The 22,797-nt window shown below is 43.7% G+C and overlaps 1 protein-coding gene across 4 annotated transcripts in view; it reads right to left on the bottom strand.

The window, feature by feature from the left end:
• The window catches only part of LOC129866938 (leucine-rich repeat-containing protein 17-like), a 33,976-nt gene that overhangs the window by 4,678 nt on the left and 6,501 nt on the right, over window positions 1-22,797 (bottom strand). For all 4 annotated transcript variants that reach the window (XM_055939986.1, XM_055939985.1, XM_055939987.1 and 1 more), the window contains 4 exons: window positions 21,279-21,543; window positions 20,988-21,124; window positions 17,929-18,268; window positions 17,519-17,745 (listed from right to left, as the gene is read on the bottom strand). In XM_055939986.1, the coding sequence (XP_055795961.1) occupies window positions 17,519-17,745; window positions 17,929-18,268; window positions 20,988-21,124; window positions 21,279-21,406 (832 nt within the window). In that variant the 5' untranslated portion in view covers window positions 21,407-21,543. The remainder of the gene's footprint in view (window positions 1-17,518; window positions 17,746-17,928; window positions 18,269-20,987; window positions 21,125-21,278; window positions 21,544-22,797) is intronic.

Raw genomic sequence — 22,797 nt, 5'->3', positions numbered from 1 at the left:
ATCCCCTGGTGTCCTGACAATGGCTCAGTCCTGGATTTATAGTGGTTTACTTTATTCCCAAATAAAATTAAGATGTTATTGTTTCAGAGGGAATGTAGTCTGTTAGATATGGCTTGTTAGATATTACTGCACTGTTGGAGCTAGAAACACAAGTATTTCGCTACACCCGCAACAACATCTGCTAAACATGTGTATGTTACCAATAACATGTGATTTGATTTTAATCTGATTTGGCAAATAGATCGCTGATCCCTTATAAAGAGAGAGAGGAAAATATGCAGAGCGAGATAGGGGGAAGAGGGACAGGGAAACTGTACAGTCGTGGCCAAAAGTTTTGAGAATGACACAAATATAAATTTTCACAAAGTCTGCTGCCTCAGTTTGTATGATGGCAATTTGCCTGTACTCCAGAATGTTATGAAGAATGATCAGATGAATTGCAATTAATTTCAAAGTCCCTCTTTGCCATGCAAATTAACTGAATCCCCCCCAAAAATTCCACTGCATTACAGCCCACCCACAGAAGGACCAGCTGACATCATGTCAGTGATTCTCTCGTTAACACAGGTGTGAGTGTTGACGAGGACAAGGCTGGAGATCACTCTGTCATGCTGATTGAGTTCGAATAACAGACAGGAAGCTTCAAAAGGAGGGTGGTGCTTGGAATCATTGTTCTTCCTCTGTCAACCATGGTTACCTGCAAGGAAACACGTGCCGTCATCATTGCTTTGCACAAAAAGGGCTTCACAGGCAAGGATATTGCTGCCAGTAAGATTGCACCTCAATCAACCTTTTATCGGATCATCAAGAACTTCAAGGAGAGTGGTTCAATTGTTGTGAAGAAGGCTTCAGGGCGCCCAAGAAAGTCCAGCAAGCGCCAGAACAGTCTTCTAAAGTTGATTCAGCTGCGGGATCGGGGCACCACCAGTACAGAGCTTGCTCAGGAATGGCAGCAGGCAGGTGTGAGTGCATCTGCACACACAGTGAGGTGAAGATTTTTGGAGGATGGCCTGGTGTCAAGAAGGGCAGCAAAGAAGCCACTTCACCCCAGGAAAAACATCAGGGACAGACTGATATTCTGCAAAAGGTACAGGGATTGGACTGCTGAGGACTGGGGTAAAGTAATTTCCTCTGATGAACCCCCTTGTCCGATTGTTTGGGGCATCCGGAAAAAAGATTGTCCGGAGAAGACAAGGTGAGCGCTACCATCAGTCCTGTGTCATGCCAACAGTAAAGCATCCTGAGACCATTCATGTGTGGGGTTGCTTCTCAGCCAAGGGAGTTGGCTCACTCACAATTTTGCCAAAGAACACAGCCATGAATAAAGAATGGTACCAACACATCCTCTGAGAGCAACTTCTCCCAACCATTCAGGAACAGTTTGGTGACAAACAATGCCTTTTCCAGCATGATGGAGCACTTTGCCATAAGGAAAAAGTGATAACTAAGTGGCCCGGGGAACAAAACATCAATATTTTGGGTCCATGGCCAGGAAACTCCCCAGACCTTAATCCCATTGAGGCGGGTGGACAAACAAAAACCCACAAATTCTGACAAACTCCAAGCATTTTTTATGCAAGAATGGGCTGACATCAGTCAGGATGTGGCCCAGAAGTTAATTGACAGCATGCCAGGGCGGATTGCAGAGGTCTTGAAAAAGAAGGGTCAACACTGCAAATATTGACTCTTTGCATCAACTTCATGTAATTGTCAATAAAAGCCTTTGACACTCATGAAATGCTTGTAATTATACTTCAGTATTCCATAGTAACATCTGACAAAAATATCTAAAGACACTGAGGCAGCAGACTTTGTGAAAATTAATATTTGTGTCATTCTCAAAACTTTTGGCCACGACTGTATATAAAACCGTGGGATTAAGTCGTAGAGAGTGATAGAGACTGAAAAATAGGACACCTGCCAGCCGTGATCTCCCTCTCTCCAGCTCTGTCTCTAATTGTATGAATCCTCAGAGGAATGGGGGTTTGTCATTCCTGTGGTGTGACGTGGTCTAGTAAGATTTTCACAAACATACGTGTTCTCTGACATACAAAATGGAGTGATTTCTTTCATCTGTCCTGTTGTGTTCGTAGCACGGGTTCTAAGTACTAAACATACACATGCAGATACACATGTACCAGGCATGGCCATAGTGTCTAACCATGAACCCACGTCAAGACATACATCTCTTTTCGTCACTTCCTGTTAAATGCGGAATGAGGGAGAGCTCGGTTTGTTGTTTTGGAAAGTTTGTTGTTTTAAAAGTGTATTGGAAAGTTCATTAGTAGCTTGCTAACTTTTTAGTTTGGATCCAGCGAAGCAGTTGGCATCAGTTGCGGGGACTGCTACTCTCTGTCCAGTGATCCTGCCGACCAAGGCCGGGTCTGAGGAGCTAATTGACAAAGCAGCTAGCCTAGCTGCTAGCTAGCTGCCTATCATGCTAGCGGGGTTTCTTGAGGGCTTGAACGCAGCCCGCTACGAGGTTAGCCATTGTGGCTGGGACCGCGGATTGTCCCGGGTTTGTGGCTGTCTAGATCCCTGCTGTTTGTTCTTTTCAGTCTTTCCTGTGACCTGCCCTGTCTGGAACTGCGATGAGTAACAGCGTAACCTACATTGCTAGCTACCATGACAAAGACCAAAGCCAACGGGAGTACTGTTGAGGACAGTGGTGTCTCTCTATCACAGGTGAAGGATCTTTTAAACGATCAGAAAGAGTTCTACAAGCAGTTGTCACAACACCAAGAAAATAATGTGTTTTGTCCAAATACTGGTGGATTCAACTAATAAAATAATGGACGACCTGAGCAGAGAGGTCCAGGACCTAAAGAACAGAATTTGTATTTATTTTTTATTTCACCTTTATTTAACCAGGTAGGCCAGTTGAGAACAAGTTCTCATTTACAACTGCGACCTGGCCAAGATAAAGCAAAGCAATGCGACAAAAACAACATCACAGAGTTTACATAAACAAATGTACAGTCAATAACACAATAGAAAAATCTATGTACAGTGTGTGCAAATGTAGAAGAGTAGGGAGGTAAGGCAATAAATAGGACATAGAGGTGAAATAATTCAAATGTAGCATTAACACTGGAGTGATAGATACTGGGGTGCAAAAGAGCAAGAGGATAAATAACAATATGGGGATGAGGTAGTTGGGTGTGCTATTTACAGATTGGCTGTGTACAGGTACAGTGATCGGTAAGCTGCTCTGACAGCTGATGCTTAAAGTTAGAGCGGGAGATATAAGACTCCAGCTTCAGTGATCTTTGCAATTCGTTCCAGTCATTGGCAGCAGAGAACTGGAAGGAAGTGTTGGCTTGGGGATGGCCAGTGAAATATACCTGCTGGAGCGCGTGCTACGGGTAGTATATGGGGCTTTGGTAACAAAACGGATGACACTGTGATAGACTAGGTCCAGTTTGCTGAGTAGAGTGTTGGAGGCTATTTTGTAAATGACATCACTGAAGTCAAGGATTGGTAAGATGGAGAGCACGTGATGCCGGGGGAGCTGAGCAGACGTTGACAAACCGAGCTCTTCAAAGTTATTATATTATTACCTAAATAACAACGTTGAAACAATATTCTAACATCGGCTGATGAATTGTCAAGTACTTACCTTCCCAAAGAGCCATGGACCTCCGACCGAGAGGCAAGAAGGACGACCAAAACGTTGTTGATTCCCAAGATAATGATAACGCTACAGCTAGAAAGATTAGCATTAGCCCTCATAACTCAGACAACAGTTCCAGACTGTTGCTCTTGCGAGCCTGCCGACATGCTGGCTACTCTCCTCCGGGAAATTCAGGATGGTAACAAAGGTCTTTCTATGAAAATCTATAAGAAAACGGCTGAACTCTATTCTTCCATTAACGACCTGAAATCCTCCATGAATGATCTCCTTTTGAGAACGACTGAGGCAGAGTTGCGCATTAGCACAGTTGAAGATAGCATCGCTCGACATGACCAGGTCTTGATACAACTGCAAAAGGACAATGCCTACCTCAAAAACAAGGTAGATCAGATGGAGAACCAGAGCAGACGTGGTAATATCCGTGTGGTGGGATTGAAAGAGGACAGCGAGGGCCGTGACCCGGTCCGTTTCTTCACTCAATGGATCCCGGATGTCCTAGGCATAATCAACTTCACCAAGCCACTGGAAATCGAACGCGCCCACAGAACATCAGCGCCGAAACCCCGGCCAGATGAGCCCCCACGGGCCGTCCTGATCAGGTTCCTCCGTTTCCAAGACAGAGAGAAGATGATCCAACTCGCAAGAGCCAAAGGGGACATCACCATCGATGGCAAGAGGGTCAGCCTTTTCCCGGATATGAGCGCGGATCTCGCCAGACGTCGCAAGCAGTTCAGACCTGCCAGTTCAGACCTTCTCAAAGAACTGAGCAACGTCTGAGCCAGGACGGTCTCTCTGGGGGATAAGATGCAGTTTGTTTGTTTTCTCTTATCCGGACTGAACTGCTGATATCCTCCGGTCGCTATAATTGATTTGTACATTTTCAACTAACCGTATCTTTCCGGGGTGAGTTCTCTTACATTTACAGGAGAGTATATTTTGGTTTAGGCCACATCCACTGGGCGAAGCAAATAAGTGGGTTTAGGCCCACTGCTTTCCCCCCCATTTATGTTAATCTTTCGAAAAGAGACTCAAGCAGCCCTTACCGTGGGCAGTAAATATTCAGCCATAAATGTCTATTCACAACGTTTGTTTTCAATTTAGAGAGCACGCAGGTTTTAGTTTACGCAAAGTTTAGCTAGTAAGAGCAAGATGGAAAGCGAGCAGCAACGTATCTCTACAAGTGTATTCATGTTTGATTGTTGGGATTGTGATTTTAGTCTAACAATCGGGGTGGGTGGGATTCTTTATTTTTTCCCCCTTTTTTCTATGTTTATTGTTTCCTTCCTAAAGAGACACATAGGTCACTTCTGTGTTCAAACCAAAGTTGAAACATTTCCTAACTATCTACATATGATAGATTTCCATTCAGTTACATATTTGAAACCCAACCTATGCTTAATCCACTAAAATATGTCACATTCAACGTAAAAGGTCTTAACAGCCCGATTAAAAGGAAAAGAGTCTATACATACCTTAAGAAATTAAAGGCTGACATTGTGTTTCTACAAGAAACACATCTTACAGCCAGTGAACACAAGAAATTGAAGAGGGAATGGGTAGGACAAGTTTTTGCGTCCTCTTTTAACATCAAAGCAAGTGGAACTGCAATTTTGATAAGTAGACACATCCCCTTCTGCGTCAACAACACCATCTCTGATCCCTCTGGCAGGTTTGTTTTGGTGCAGGGGCATATGTTTTCAGAGTCTTGGACCCTATTGAATATTTATGCTCCTAACTTCGATGACCATATGTTTATTCAGAATGTCTTCCTTCAGGTTGCTCAAGCACCACCAGGATGGCTACTGGTTGGAGGAGATTTAAATTTTTGTTTAGATACAGTTCTTGATCGGTCCTCTGATAAACCCTCACTTCTTACTAAAGCCAGCAAGCTCACCATGTCATTCATGAAAGATCTCAATTTACTCCACATCTGGAGACAGTTGCACCCACAGGATAGGGACTACTCTTTTTATTCACACCCACACAAGACACACACACGCATAGATAACTTTTTACTATCGACACAACTGTTTCATAGAGTGTTAGATGTCAAGTATCTCCCCAGATTGCTTAGTGACCATTCTCCTCTGGTATTATCAATCTCCATTCCTACCAAGGTAAATGGAGCATATAGATGGAGACTAAATTCTACACTCCTAAAGCAACCTGAATTTTGTGCATTCATCAAAGAGCAGATCAATATTTTTACTTTGACAAACAAACCCTCCACTCCTGACAGTTTCATACTTTGGGACACATTGAAGGCCTACCTGAGGAGACAGATAATTTCCTATACTAAAGGGCTGAAGTGAAAACAAGGTGCGGAACTGAGTGCCCTTGAATCTGAAATCTCCGAGCTAGAGAAAACCTACCAAAGAGGCCCAACTAAAGATCTATACAGGCTTTTGGTAAATAAAAAACTGAAATATAATATTCTGAACACATATCAAGCTGAGAGGGCCATCACTAAATCAAAACACCATTATTACGAGCTTGGAGAGAAAGCTCACAAAGTATTGGCATGGCAACTGAAAGCAGAGGAAAGTAAGAGGACAATTAATGCTATAGAAACTCTTACTAATGAGATATCTTTCGAACCCTACTGAAATTAATAATACTTTTAAGAAATACTATGAAGACCTCTACACTTCCCAATCAAGCGATGATCTATCAGAGATCGACTCCTTTCTCTCCTCTCTCAACCTCCCATGCCTGTCAGGGGAAGACCGCGAGCGCCTGAGTGAACACTTCTCAGTTCCTGAATTGTTGGAGGCCATTAAATCCTTACCTTCTAATAAATGTCCTGGATGGCTTCCCTCCAGAGTTCTACCTTATGGAGGTACTTAAAAAAGCCAGGGAAGACAACTGCTTTCCAGAGTCTTTCTCTCAAGCAGTGATTACTGTAATCAACAAGAAAGGGAAAAACCCACTAAAGTGCGCCTCCTATAGACCAATCTCTCTCCTTAACACAAATTGTAAACTGGTCACCAAGATGCTATCTAAGAGACTAGAGTCATGTCTTCCCCTGTTGGTCAACCCAGATCAGACTGGCTTCATAATTAATAGATTGTCCTCCAATAATCTCAGAAAGTTCTTTGATATAATTCACCTTGCTAACAAAAACAAAATACCTAGTGTCGCAGTCTCCCTCGACGCTGAAAAGGCCTTTGATAGGGTTGAATGGCCATACCTCTTTCGCGTCTTGGAAAAGTTTGGTTTAGGTACCGTGTTTGTAAATTTGATAAAATCACTCTACAAATCTCCTAAAGCTAGGATTGCTACCAATGGGATTACTTCCTCCTCTTTCCCTCTCTATAGGGGGAACAGACAAGGTTGCCCAATTAGCCCCCACCTCTTTGCCCTCGCCATCGAACCGTTGGCTGAGGCTATTAGAACGTGCCCCAACATACATGGCTTTGAGGTGGGCCCCCATACCCATAAATTATCACTCTTTGCGGACGACCTTATCTTATTTCTAACAAACCCAGAACACTCCCTCTCTCACTTGCAGATCCTACTACAGTGTTATAGTTCTTTCTCTGGATATAAGGTCAATTTTGATAAAAGTGAAATCTTACCGTTGTCTGTCTTTGACCATCATACCATCAAGCACAAGTTTCCTTTTAGATGGTCGCCTATGGGCTTCACATATTTGGGCATAATGGTGGATGGTAATCTGAACAACCTCTATAAACTCAATCTGGCCAGTTTGTTGCAAAAGGTGGAGGGTGACCTTTGTAAATGGATGGACTTACCTCTCACTCTACTGGGTGGAATCAATGTAATTAAAATGAATGTCCTGCCCAGATTTCTATATCTGTTTCAATCTCTCCCTATCCCTGTTCCCGCAGCATTCTTTTCCTCTCTCGACAAGCTGACCAGACGGTTTATCTGGCACGGTAAAACCCCTAGGGTTGGCCTGGATAAACTGACCCTTGATTACAGTCAAGGGGGCTTAAACCTCCCCAATTTTAGAATGTACTACTGGGCAGCACAGTCTAGGTTTCTGGCTCAGAGGTTTGACAAGAGTCCCTCTCCCTCATGGTTGAACATTGAAAAGCTTGAGGTAAATGATGACACTGGGGCAGAATTGTTTTACAAATGGGACAGAAAATCTATAAAAACCATCACAGACAACCCTTTAATCATACGTTCTGTCCTGGCATGGTGCAAACTGCATGAGCTGTTCGGACGAGGGGGATTCCTTTCCCCTAAAACCCTTTTATGGAACAATAGATTGATTCCTATGTTTTTCCAGAATAGTAACTTTAGACCATGGTCTGATAAGGGGATCACTCTTCTGGAACATTGTTACGAGGAGGGAGTTCTTATGTCTTTTGATCAGCTGAAACAGAAATACCACTTGCCTAACAGGGACTTCTTTAGCTACCTACAACTACGAAACTTTATTAGGGTGTCTCTCAAGGGACAATGGATCCTACCTAAGATGTCACCTATTGAACAACTCTGCCACGCAGACCAACCACTGTTCAAGACCATTTCCCGTGTTTACAATGCTCTTATGTCAGGACTAACACTGCCTGGGCTAGATAAACCCCGACTTAGATGGGGAAAAGATCTGGGTATTGATCTTGATGAGGGTCTATGGAGTGACCTATGCAGGGATGGTGCTACATCCACATTGAACTCCAGATACAGACTGATCCAGTTTAATTTCCTCCATCAGCTCTATATCACCCCATCTAGACTGCACATGTTCAACCCTGATATCTCCTCCCTATGTTTTAGATGTGGCTCAGATGAAGGAACATTCCTCCATTCCACTTGGCAGTGTTCAAAACTACACGGTTTCTGGCAGGGGGTATGCGATACCATATCCTCAATTCACTGGGTTGCATTCCCTTTAGACCCGGAGGTCTGTCTACTGGGCAACTTTACTAACACCAATCTTAGGCAAAGCCATACTATAAAGCTAACATAAATATTGCTAGCGATTGCCAAGAAATGTATTGCCTTGAAATGGAAATTGGAATCCTCCCTGCCAGTTGCAATGTGACTATCAGAAGTTAATAGTTGTATCCCACTGGAGAAAATTACTTACTGCTTGAGAAATAAGTTAAAGACATTTTACAGAATTTGGCAACCTTTTATTGACTATATGGAGAATCTCCCCCCACATCACATTGAATGAATCTCTATATTATCCTCATATAATGTTTCACACGTAATGTATAATATGTAGCCTACGGCAGGTGACCATATGATCCAATGTCTCATTATTTATTTTTTTATTGCATGTTTGTATATATAATTATAATTTGTATTATTTTTTCTTTCTTTGTTACGCTCGTCTGTTACTGTCACTTTGTCCTATTGTTGTCTAATATCTTTTCACTTTTGTCTTGAATGTTGTTAATTGGAAAACGCAAAAAAAAAAAAAAAAAAAAAAGGATCGGTAGGATGGTCAGTTTTACGAGGGTATGTTTGGCAGCATGAGTGAAGGAGGCTTAGTTGCAAAATAGGAAGTCGATTCTAGATTTAATTTTGGATTGGAGATGCTTAATGTGAGTCTGGAAGAAGAGTTTACAGTCTGACCAGATACCTAGGTATTTGTAGTTGTCCAAATATTCTAAGTCAGAACCGTCCAAAGTAGTGATGCTAGTCGGGCGGGCGGGTGTGGGCAACAATCGGTTGAAGAGCATGCATTTAGTTTTTGTAGCATTTAAAAGCAGTTGGAAGCCACGGAAGGAGTGTTGTATGGCATTGATGCTCTTTTGGAGGTTTGTTAACACAGTGTCCAAAGAAGGGCCAGGTGTATACAGAATGGTGTCGTCTGTGTAGAGGTGGATCAGAGAATCACCAGCAGCAAGAGCGGCATCATTGATATGTACAGAGAAAAGAGTCGGTCCGAGAATTTAACCCTGTGGCACCCCCATAGAGACTGCCAGAGGTCCGGACAACAGGCCTTCCGATTTGACACACTGAACTCTGTCTGAGAAGTAGTTGGTGAACCAGGCAAGGCAGTAATTTGAGAAACCAATGCTATTGAGTCTGCCGATAAGAATGTGGTGATTGACAGGGTCGAAAGCCTTGCCCAGGTCGATGAAGACGGCTGCACAGTACTGTCTTTTATCGATGGCGGTTATGATATCGTTTAGGACCTTGAGCATGGCTGAGGTGCCAACTTGGCTTTCGAAGATTTTAGAAAGGCAGGGCAGGATGGATATAGGTCTATAACAGTTTGGGTCTAGAGTGTCTCCCCCGTTGAAGAGGGGGATGACCGCGGCAGCTTTCCAATCTTTGGGGATCTCAGACAATACGAAAGAGAGGTTGAACAGTTTAGTAATAGGGGTTGCAACAATTGCGGCAGATAATTTTAGAAAGAGAGGGTCCAGATTGTCTAGCCCAGCTGATTGGTAGGGATCCAGATTTTGCAGCTCTTTCAGAACATCAGCTGTCTGGATTTGGGTGAAGGAGAAGCAGGGGGGGCCTGTGCAAGGTGCTGCAGGGGGTGCTGAGCTGTTGGCTGGGTAGTGGTAGCCAGGTGAAAAGCATGGCTAGCCATAGAAAAATGCTTATTGAAATTCTTGATTATCATAGATTTATCGGTGGTGACAGTGTTTCCTAGCCTCAGTGCAGTGAGCAGCTGGGAGGAGGTGCTCTTATTCTCCATGGACTTTACAGTTTCCCCAAACTTTTTGGAATTAGTGCTACAGGAAGCAAATTTCTGTTTGAAAAAGCTAGCCTTAGCTTTCCGAACTGACTGAGTATATTGGTTCCTGACTCCCTGAAAAGTTGAATATCGTGGGGGCTGTTTGATGCTAATGCAGAACGCCACAGGATATTTTTGTGCTGGTCAAGGGCAGTCAAGTCTGGGGTGAACCAAGGGCTATAACTGTTCTTAGTTCGAAATTTTTTGAATGGGGCATGCTTACTTAAGATGGCGAGGAAAGCACTTTTTAAAAGCAACCAAGCATCCTCTACTGACGGGATGAGGTCAATATCCTTCAAGGATAGCCGGGACGGGTCGATTAGAATGGCCTGCTCGCTGAAGTGTTTTAGGCAGCGTTTGACAGTGATGAGGGGTGGTCGTTTGACCGCGGACCCATCACGCACGCAGGCAATGATCGCTGAGATCCTGGTTGAAAACAGCAGAGGTGTATTTAGAGGGCAAGTTAGTCAGGATGATATCTAAGAGGGTGCCCATGGTAACGGATTTAGGTATGTACCTGGTAGGTTCCTTAATAATTTGTGTGAGATTGAGGGCGTCTAGTTTAGATTGTAGGACAGCTGGGGTGTTAAGCATATCCCAGTTTAGGTCACCTAACAGTACGAACTCTGAAGATAGATGGGGGGCAATCAATTCACATATGGTGTCCAGGGCACAGCTGGGGGCTGAAGGGTGTCTATAACAAGCGGCAATGGTGAGAGACTTGTTACTGGAAAGGTGGATTTTTAAAGGTAGAAGCTCGAATTGTTTGGGCACAGACCTGGATAGTATGACAGAACTCTGCAGGCTATCTCTGTAGTAGATTGCAACTCTGCCCCCTTAGGCAGTTTTATCTGTCACGCCCTGATCTGTTTCACCTGTCCTTGTGATTGTCTCTACCCCCTCTAAGTGTCGCTTATTTTCCCTGGTGTATTTATCCCTGTGTTTTCTGTCTCTCTGTGTCAGTTCGTCTTGTATGTTCAAGTCAAGCAGCGTCTTTTTCCTGTGCGCCTGCTTTTCTATTCTCTTTACTAGTCTTCCCAGTTTTGACCTTTGCCTGTTTTTCTGGACTCCATACCCGCCTGCCTGACCATTCTGCCTGCCCTGACATCGAGCCTGCCTGCCATTCTGTACCTCTTGAACTCTGAACTGGTTTTGACCTTTTGCCTGTCCACGACCATTCTGTTGCCTATCCCTTATCGATTGTTAATAAACATCTTGGACTCTAATCATCTGCCTCCTATGTCTGCATCTGGGTCTCGCCTTGTGCCCTTATACTATCTTGTTGGAAGATGTTATAGTTAGGGATGGAAATTTCAGGAATTTTGGTGGCCTTCCTAAGCCATGATTCAGACACGGCTAGGACATCAGGGTTGGCAGAGTGTGCTAAAGCAGTGAATAAAACAAACTTAGGAAGGAGGCTTCTAATGTTAACATGCATGAAACCAAGGCTTTTACGGTTACAGAAGTCAACAAATGAGAGTGCCTGGGGAATGGGAGTGGTGCTGGGGGGCTGCAGGGCCTGGGTTAACCTCTACATCACTAGAGGAACAGAGTAGGATAAGGGTACGGCTAAAGGCTATAAGAACTGGTCGTCTAGTGCGTTCGGAGAGAGACAGAGAGTAAAAGGAGCAGATTTCTGGGCGCGGAAGAATAGATTCAAGGCATAATGTACAGACAAGGGTATGGTAGGATGTGAGTACAGTGGAGGTAAACCTAGGCATTGAGTGACGATGAGAGAGATTTTGTCTCTAGAGGCACCAGTTAAGCCAGGTGAGGTCACTGCATGTGTGGGGGTGGAACAAAATGGCTATCTAAGGCATATTGGGTAGGGCTAGGGGCTCTACAGTGAAATAAGACAATAATCACTAACCAAAACAGCAAGGCATATTGACATTAGGGACAGGCATGTGTAGCCGAGTGATCATAGGGTCCAATGAGTAGCACTAGATGAGTCAGGGAGCCAATTCCGTAGTTGCTGCTATGCTAGGCGAGCTGGAGACACAGTGATTCAGACAGCTAGCGGGACGGGGCTAGCAGACCGGCAACATCGCAACGAAAGAGCCTGTTGAGACCACCTCAGATGGTTACGTCGGCAGACTAGTCGTGATGGATCGGCGGGGCTCTGTGTCAGCAGTAAAGGGTCCAGGCCAATTGGCAAAAGAGGTATTGTAGCCCAAGAAATGGCTGTTGGACCTCTTTGGCTAGCCGGGAGATGGGCCTAGCTCCAGGCTAGCTCCAGGCTAACTGGTGCTTGCTTCGGGACAGAGACCTTAGCCAGGAGTAGCCACTCGGATAGCATTGCTAGCTGCGATGATCCGGTGTAAAGGTTCAGAGTTTGAGGTAGGAATCTGGAGATGTGGTAGAGAAAAAGCAGTCCGATATGCTCTGGGCTGATATCGCGCTGTGCAGACTGGCAGGAATTGACTGGGTTGAGGCTGGCTGATGTCCGAGTTAATGGTGAGGACCGCTAGCAATGGCTAACTGACTACTAGCTAGTAGCTAGTTAGCTGGCTAGCTCCTGAAGGGGGTTCCGGTTCTAAACTATAAAAATAGCAGATCCGTACCACATTGGTTGAGGCGGGTTGCAGGAGAGTATATTCAGTCCGTAGATGGAAAATGAGATTAAAATATATACAAAATATATTTGAAGAAAAATATATATACACGGGACAGGACGGGACGAGACAAAGACACACGTCCGACTGCTACGCCATCTTGGATTGAGATCCAAGCTTGCAGTTCTCCCAGGGTCAGCTCAATGAGGTGAAACAGGAGAACGACAAGATGACAGCAATCTGTAAGTCATTGAGAGAGGACATCAGTTCTGTCTGTGAATCCATGATAACAATGATGGATAAATCAGACTTGAGGGACAATCAAGGCGGAATAACATGCTTGTGGGCGGAATTGCAGATTCTCCACATGAGACCAGGACGGAGTCTGAGGACAAACTGAGGGAAATGATCACTGAGAAATTGAAGATGGACCACAGGAAGATTGAGGAGGAGCGTTCCCACAGGACTGGAAAACCAACCACCGGCCCAGGTGACATGCCCAGGCCGATAGTGGTCAAGTTCCTGAGGTTCCTGAGGTACAAGGACAAGATAGCTGTTCTGGAAAGAGCCAACAAGGACCATCCTGAAGCTGTGCGCCAGAAGAGGAAAGAACTTATCTCAGCCATGAAAGCTGCCAGAGCATGTGGGGACATTGCTTATATCCGCTATGACAGGCTCATTGTTCACCCTCCCTCTCAGAAGTCTGGAAGGGATGAGAGAGCCAAGCATATGGGTTCATAGCTTCAATCCCGCAGCGCACACACACACACACACACACACACACACACACACACACACACACACACACACACACACACACACACACACACACACACACACACACACACACACACACACACACACACACACACACACACACACACACACACACACACACACACACACACACACACCAATTGCTTAATAGACTGCTGAATGTATATATTTTTCTCTTGCTTTGTTTGCTCTTTTCCATATTATTTCTATCTCTGATAAGCTACCCAGGAAAAGGCTGAACATAGCCCATATTAATATATGTAGCCTTGGAAATAAGGTTTATGATATCAATATCTTGCTAACATTAGATAACATTCATATATTAGCCATTTCTGAGACTCACTTAGATATTTCATTTGATGACACATTAGTAGCAATACAAGGATATAACAAATATAGAAGAGACAGAAATTCTTATGGGGGAGGAGTTGCTCTATATATTCAGAGCCATATCCCTGTAATGCTTAGAGAAGATCTTATGTCAAGTGTTATTGAAGTGGTGTGGTTACAGGTTCAGTTGGCACATCTGAAGGCTTTTCTAACAGTCAGTATCTAAATAATATATGTGAAATGCTTGATAGTGTATGTGATGTAAACAGAGAGGTCTACTTTCTTGGGGACCTGAATATTGACTGGTTTTCATCAAGCTGTCTGCCCAAGAGGAAGCTTCTCACAGTAACCAGCGCCTGTAATCTGGTTCAGGTTATTAATCAACCTACCAGGGTGTTAACAAACACTACAGGAACAAGATCATCCACATGTGTCAATAGCATTTTTTCTAATACTGTAGAACTTTGTTCTAAAGCTGTTTCCGTACGCATTGGATGCAGTGATCACAATCTAGTGGCTATATTCAGGAAAGCCAAAGTTCCAAAAGCTGGCCCTAAAATAGTGTATAAGAGATCATACAAAATATTTTGCTGTGACTCTTATGTGGATAATGTTAAAAATATTTGTTGGTCTGATGTGATAAATAAGAAGCATCCAGACGCTGCACTTGATGAATTTATGAAATTGCTTCTGCCAATTATTGATAAACATGCACCTGTTAAGAAACTGACTGTTAGAACTGTTAAGGCTCCATGGATTGATGAGGAATTGAAAAACTGTATGGTTGAAAGAGATGGGGCAAAAGCAGTGGATAATAAGTTTGCCTGCACATCTGACTGGCTGACTTACTGCAAATCGAGAAATGATGGTACTAAACTCAACAAAAAGAAGAAGAAACTGTATTATGAAGCCAAGATCAATAATATAAAGGAAGATGGAAAAAACACTTTGGAGTATTTTAAATGAAATTATGGGCAGAAATACAAATTCAACTCAATCTTTCATCGAACCAGATGGCTTATTTATCACAAAACCATCAGCCAATTATTTTAATGATTACTTCATTCGAAAAGTGGGCAAACTTAGGCAGGAAATGCCAATAATGAACAGTGAGCCATCACATTCATACATAAAAAAAACTAATAATGAAAGAAAAGCATTGCAAGTTTGAATTTTGTAAAGTTAGTGTGGGAGAGGTGGGGAACTGATTGTTATCGATCAAAAATGACAAACATATCATTGACAACTTAGATGGAAAGCTACTGAGGATGGTAGCTGACTCTTTAACCACTCCAACCTGTCATATCTTTAATCTGAGCCTAGAGGAAAGTCTTTGTCATCAGGCCTGGAGGGAAGCCAAAGTCATTTCGCTACCCAAGAGTGGTAAAGTGGCCTTTACTGGTTCTAACGGCAGACCTATAAGCTTGTTGCCAGCTCTTAGCAAACTGTTCGAAAAAAGGTGTTTGACCAAATACAATGCTATTTCTCTGTAAACAAATTAACAACAGACTTTCAGCATGCTTATTGAGAAGGGCACTAAACATGTACTGAACTGACACAAATGACTGATGACTGGTTGAAAGAAATTGATAATAAGAAGATTGTGGGAGCTGTACTGTTAGATTTCAGTCAAGCATTTGATATTATTGACCATAACCTGTTGTTGAAAAAACAGGCCTTATTGCTTAATCAACCTCTGCCATTCACAGCTATCTATCTAATAGAACTCAAAGGGTTTTCTTAAATGGAAGCTTCTCTAATGTCAACCATGTAAAGTGTGGTGTACCGCAGGGCAGCTCTCTAGGCCCTCTACTCTTTTCTATTTTTACCAATGACCTGCCAATGGCATTAAACAAAGCATGTGTGTCCATATATGCTGATGATTTAACCATATACGCATCAGCAACCACAGCTAATAAAGTCACTGAAAGCATTAACAAAGAGTTGGCGTTACCTTGGATTGTAAACTGTCATTGTTAGAACGTACAGATTCAATGGTTGAAAAGATAGAGGTCTGTCCGTAATAAAGCAGACACCACACTCCACAAAGCAAGTCCTGCAGGTTCTAGTTTTATCTTATCTTGGTTATTGTCCAGTCATATGGTCAAGTACTGCAAAGAAAGACCTAGTTAAGCTGCAGCTGGCCAAGAACAGAGCGCTACGTATTGCTCTTCATTGTAATCAGAGGGCTGATATAAATACTATGCATGCCAGTCTCTCTTCGCTAAGAGTTGAGGAGAGACTGACTGCATCACTTCTTCTTTTTATAAAAAACAATAATGTGTTGAAAATCCCAAATAGTCTGCATAGTCAACTTACACACAGCTCTTACACACACACTTACCCCACCAGACATGCCACCAGGGGTCTTTTCACAGTCCCCAAATCCAGAACAAATTCATAAAAGTGTACAGTATTATATAGAGCCATTATGGCATGGAACTCTGTTCCATCTCATACTGTTCAAGTTAACAGGAAACCTGGTTTAAAAAAACAGATAAAGCAACACCTTTTTATTTTTATTTATTTAATTTATTTAATAAATAAATTTAGCTGTTGTCTATTAATGTTCTGCATTATGTCATGTTTCATGTTTTGTGTGGACCCCAGGAAGAGTAGCTGCTGCTTGTGCAAAAGCTAATGGGGATCCTAATAAAATACCAATAAAATACCAAATACCAATCTCTACACACAAACTCACATGTACACATGCTCTTGTTTTCATTCTAACCGGCCCTCTGACGAAGTAAATTGATGTAATTATGGTAATCCATATCTGTAGAGAATTTCCAGAGAAACACAAACATACGGTTGGATAAAACAAGCTGAAAGACTAAAACATGCTGATTTGGTTAAGATATTCACAACCTACAGCTGCCAACTGTTAATGCTCCTGCTGCTTCGCTTCCTAGCGTAAAAGCAACCAGTCTGTAAACAGGTCTGCCTACACATAGATAGGTAAAATGGTACAATGAAACCAATGGAATAGTTCCAAAAGTGGAAATACCACCCACCCTACATGCTGGGTAAGCAAGCTACACTGAACAAAAAAGATCCAGTGGCCTATTGTTGTGCCATTCATCAGCCGCAATCACCTCGTGATTCAGCATGATAATGCATGGCCCCATGTCACAAGGATCTGTACACAATTCCTGGAAGCTGAAAATGTCCCAGTTCTTCCATGGCCTGCATACTCACCAGACATGTCACCCATTGAGGACAACAGCGTGTTCCAGTTCCCACCAATATCCAGCAACTTCGCACAGCCATTGAATTGGAATTGGACAACATTCCACAGGCCACAATCAACATCTTGAGATGTGTCGTGCTGCATGAGGTAAATGATGGTAACACCAGATACTGACTGGTTTTCTGACCCACGCCCCTACATTTTTTAAGGTATCTGTGACCAACACATGCATATCTGTATTTTCAGACACTGTTAAAATCTTTGAAATTGTTGCATGTTGTGTTTATATTATTGTTCAGTGTAAATAAAGTGCACCTCAAGTATTTGAACCAGGTGGGTCTGATAGTTTGTGACCTCACCTCTGCTTCTGCAGTCCAGCCGGGGTGTGGGGAACAGGTAGGTATGGCAGGAGGTGGTGGCGTCTGGCTTGCCCCTGATGGGGATGGGCTGCAGAGGGTATGTGGAGTCCCTCTGGTCCTCCCCATGCGGGTCTGGGGGGTCGCTGGGAGGCTCCAGCTCCAGACACAGCAGCTCTGGGTCCACCTGTCTCAGCTTCCTGCCCCTCAGCCCAACTGGCTCCGCACACCTATAGGTTGTGTTCAGTAGAGCTTTTTTTTTAAACAGGGAGGTGCTATAGCAACATGAAGATGAGAACACAGATTTCTGTTGTCCATTATATAAAGTATAGTACACTTATTTAGACCAATGCCCACAGATGTAATTTGGGACACCTCTGTTGAGCCCTGTGTCACATTCTATTGCCACCCACCTGGCATGGTTCCCCAGGTTACGGTTGCTGGGCACCTGCAGGGTGCGAACCAGACTGTCGAGTGTGCAGCGGCAGCTCCAGGGGTTGTCATGGAGACGCAGGTAGCGCAGGGCTGGCATGGGGATGAGAGCCTCCTCGCTGAGCGTGCCCAGACGGTTGTGCTGCAGCAGAAGGGTGGTGAGGTGTATCAGGCCCAGGAACACCCCCTCCTCCAACACTGAGATCCGGTTCTGCTGCAGGTCCAGGCTCCTCAGGCCCTCGAAGCCAGAGAAGGCCCCGTCGTGAAGGGCCCGGATACGGTTACGGGCCAGCAGGAGGTGGTCTGGAGCCCGTGACCAGGCTGACAATAAGAATGATCATGATATTATGTTTCATTTCCATAAAACTTTTCAAGCAAAGAACAGACGCAACGTGTTATATTTTGTTACAGTGAAGGTTGCAGCAGAAGTAAACTCCTTTATCGACGACTCAATATTAGGAAGGTGTTCGCTTACGCCAAAAAATACATTTGTTCATATTGGCAGAAAATCTTATAAAATAAATAAATACAAATGCGCTGCATTCGTTGCCTTCCTTTTAGATGGAATAAATAAAACAGGGTTGGATGAATAACTTGAAAAATGTAATCCATAAGCCTACTAATACATTGATCGGCATCAATAAACTATGTAAAGTCTGTCAAAGTTAGCAATGAGGAATCGACCCGGGGGACCGGAACTGATTCCGGGGGACCGGAACTGATTGAATTAGCCCAGAATCGGGTGTCGGACTCGGACCGGAATCAAAATGAATGACTGCCCAGAATCGGCCCAAGAACATCAGGCCGTTTCCATCTTCCGGTATTCAGACGACTTTGCCGGTATTTTACCAGAATCCCCCCAGAAGCGGCCCAATGCAATTTTAAATAAATGTATACAAAATTACCTGATTTAGTCATTTTAAAAATGACTATTACACATACAAATTATACCCATCCACATATTTTTTAAATAATTGTATTTATTTATTTTTTACCCCCTTTTCGTCATATCCAATTGTCTTGTCCCATCTCTGCAACTCCCACACGGCCTAGGGAGAGGCGAAGGTTGAGAGCCGTGAGTCCTCCGAAACAACCCCGCCAAGCCGCACCGCTTCTTGACACAATGCACGCTTAACCCGGAAGCCAGCCGCACCCATGTGTCGGAGGAAGCGTACATGTGCTTGGCCCACAGGACATCCCGGCCGGCCTAACCCAATTGTGCGTTGCCTCATGGGTCTCCTGGTTGCAGCCGGCATGGGTATCAAACCAGCATCAGTAGCAAACCAGCATGCATAGTTTGCACTGCGATGCAGTGTCTTAGACCGCTGCACCACTCGGGAGGCCCCATCCACAAAGGTTTTAATGCTTATCAACTGCCTTGCACAAAGTATCCAAATACAAAAATCCTTCTTAAACAGGACTCTTAAAGAATTTAATTTAAATGTTAATTTTATTTTCTGATGACAGAAAATATGGGAAAATAAATAAATAATGAAATGTTAATTATATAAAGCAGCCTGTGTAATCATCTGCCAGAGAGTAGCCACAATCGCCCAAGCCCCAAGTAATACATTTGGGCAGATAACTCACACCGGAATCGGCCTGAGCCCCGAGTAATACATTTGGGCCAGATAACTCACACTGGAATCTGCCAGAGCTCAATCCCCGCATTCTAGTCATAAGTAATACTGCCAAAGGCGGCCCAAACTCGGACCACATGACATCTGCCGAGTCTGACTCTCAGCCAAGTGCGCTGACTCTCAGCCGGAATCGGCCCAGATCCACTGTGCTAGCTGGGGTATCAACAGGCTACCAGTTGCAATTTGTTTTATATGAAAAGGAGACTGAATTAAATCTTGACTGCCCTGCAGATAGGAACGTGTCCAGACCAATAGACTATAGGTGTGAAATGTTCCGAAACCTACCCCGTATGGGCCATCAGCGGGACAAAAGTATTGCTGAGTCTAAAAGATGTTGCGCTATTAACGGCAGCACCACTTTATCAATTCATATTAGTACTTTAGACTACGCCATAAAAACTGTTTTTATGGGCACACAAATCCAAAATGATGTATGAGATTTGCAAAATCAAATGCTTCCAACCGAAAGTCACCTAACTTGTGTGGTTCTTCAATAGGCTATGCAAGGCTCATAGACCTACTTGTTGGATGTGTGTTATATCCAGCTGTCTAGTTAGGCCTAGTGATATTGTCGACCATCATCAGCTGATCCAGGAGATATTTTTCTGAATGACAGTCAAGTGACAAGCAGCTGTTGTGTTATAGCACCTGATGCAAAAACAGTCAGTGCAGGAAAATGGTGTTCTAAGAATGTCCAGAATATGTTGATGTTTTGTTCATTGCGCCAGTGAAGACCTTTGATCCACATTGGATCCAATCCAATATGCCTACATTTGTTTTCTGCTTTTTTTTGTTGCTTGATTTACAGCAGGGTCTAAAATATTTAACAGAGAAAGTATCAAGGTAATGAGTGAATGTTTTCACATGTTTCTGTGCGTCAGATTGGACACAGAGTTAGGCTTCTGTGTGCAATTGTGTAGGATAACCTAGGCCAGTGATTCCCAACCTTTTTCGGTTACTGTACAACTAACTGAATGTTGCTCTTCCCAGAGTATCCCTGAAGTAGCCCCTCATGTGCATTTTACCAGTAGGCATATGGTCTCAAGAGTCTTCTCAAGTACCCTCTGTGGATATAAAAGGAAACTCAATGTATCTCCATAACGTTGAGTGCACGGTGGTTCTGTACGCAGGGTGGTGGTTCTGTACACAGCGCAGTACCATCCACAAAACGTTTTGCGCGCCAAAAAGACAGATACTGTAAGCACTTTTCAAGACACTCGGCCCTCGCCAGTGACCTGATACTAGATGAATCCAGTCCTGGACTAAAAAGCGTGTTCAGTGAAGAATCCCCAATGAAAGTGATGTTTTGTCCAGGAGTAGGCTAAATCTGGCCCTATTTGATCTTTATAGGCAGTAAAACCATAAAGTAAATAAGCTAGAATCCATCGCATTATAATTACACAAGGCAGTGGGGATGGAGGAAAGTTTTCTCCCTTGGCAGTCCACGAAGAGGTCTTCGGAGTCGCTGTACTCTGAGCATTCAGGGACCTGATGCCTGATGTCTCCTGACCTGCCCTGGCGCCCCCGACCTCTCACCCTAATGATGAGAACAATACATTTCAGCATAATTAATGGAGATAATATTTGCAGCTAAATAGACTTACTTATAACACCTAATAAAGTCAATAAAACATAGTGGTTCAAACGAGTAAGATATAAAATGAGAGAAACAACCTAGAATCCAGCCATACCTGTCCCGTCTGAGGAGGCGTCTGCCTACTTTGAGCCGCCTACCCTGGCCTGCCTTCCTCAGCTGGGAGGGTGGTGGGAGCAGCAGGAGTACTAGGAGAGCCAGGAGGAGAGGGGAGGTCACACGCATCCTGAGCCCAGCTGGGGCTGCCTCTCGCTCGGGATAGCTAGAGTGAAGCAGTGGGTGGAGTGGAGGTTTTACTGGAAAATGGGAGTGGAGGATTGCATGTTGACAGTGTCTAATATAATGTGATTCAGCTGCTGTTCCTGCAGAGAGAGAGAGGGAGGGAGAACGAGAGGGGGAGGGTGGAGGGGTAGGGAGAGAGAAAACAGACAGTGTGAGTGACTGGGACAGAGAGAAAACAGACAGTGTGAGCGACTGGGACAGAGAGAAAACAGACAGTGTGAGCGACTGGGACAGAGAGAAAACAGACAGTGTGTGCGACTGGGACAGAGAGAAAACAGACAGTGTGAGCGACTGGGACAGAGAGAAAACAGACAGTGTGAGTGACTGGGACAGAGAGAAAACAGACAGCGTGAGCGACTGGGACAGAGAGAAAGTTGACGGATGGCATTAAAGCAACACAATGGTTAAATTTCAACATTTCGAATATTGTTTGATTTACACATTCTTTCTGCATTTAGCAGTTGCTTATTTTACTTACTTGTGACAGTAAATTCAGCTGAAACCATGAAGTCAATGTGTGCGAGATTACCCAGATAAAAACAGCTTTGTAAAACTTGATGAGACAAGTTATGGCAGAAACCAGTCCCTCCCTGTAACATTCCTCACAGTCAGCGATTTGTTTGTTGGTGTGTGTTAATATATATTTGCTCCTGAGTATAGTATTTTAAATAAAGCACACACATCTGGAAACATTCTAATGTTCCTTCTGCTGCTTTTCTCTCACCTCTCTCTCTTTCTGTATCCCCCTCTTTCAGAGGTGAATGCAGAAACCTACAGGAGCTGAACCTGCCATTGTTCCAACATTAACATGAGTAACGGCAACATCTTGTCACGGGTACAAACTACCCTCTTATCTTATCGTCCAGGGGTGGAATTAACGGTAGAACAGAAAGAACATCTTTAGTTTATGCTTTTCATTCATTCCCTTTTGATAATGGGTGCAAACTTTGCACAGGTACAAACACCTAGTAAACCAAGTGCTTAGCCTTGATGGAATGCCACTGTTCTGAAGCTCATCACCACTCAGACTGACAGTTGAAGTCAGATTATTAAAACTAGACATTGCTTGATTATACAGCACCCCTACTATTATCTACAACATTACATTAAGAGGACTACAGGGAATCATTCCTTTTCCCTTTATTCCATATGTTGTATACTTCCCAATACTGTTTAGGTGTAAAGCTACAGTGAAATCAGGACCACATGGGGACTCGGGTGGAGGAGGGAACTGCTTGTCATATAATGTGATTTACAGTCACCATTCATCTTTACCGATAACACTACATTCTTTAAATCACATGTCATTACTATGAAAAATAGGGACACATTTT

The sequence above is a fragment of the Salvelinus fontinalis genome, chromosome 12, assembly GCF_029448725.1.
Source record: "Salvelinus fontinalis isolate EN_2023a chromosome 12, ASM2944872v1, whole genome shotgun sequence".
NCBI lineage: Eukaryota > Metazoa > Chordata > Actinopteri > Salmoniformes > Salmonidae > Salvelinus > Salvelinus fontinalis.
Note: the sequence above shows the minus strand (reverse complement) of the source record. Positions and strands in the feature narration are given on the sequence as shown.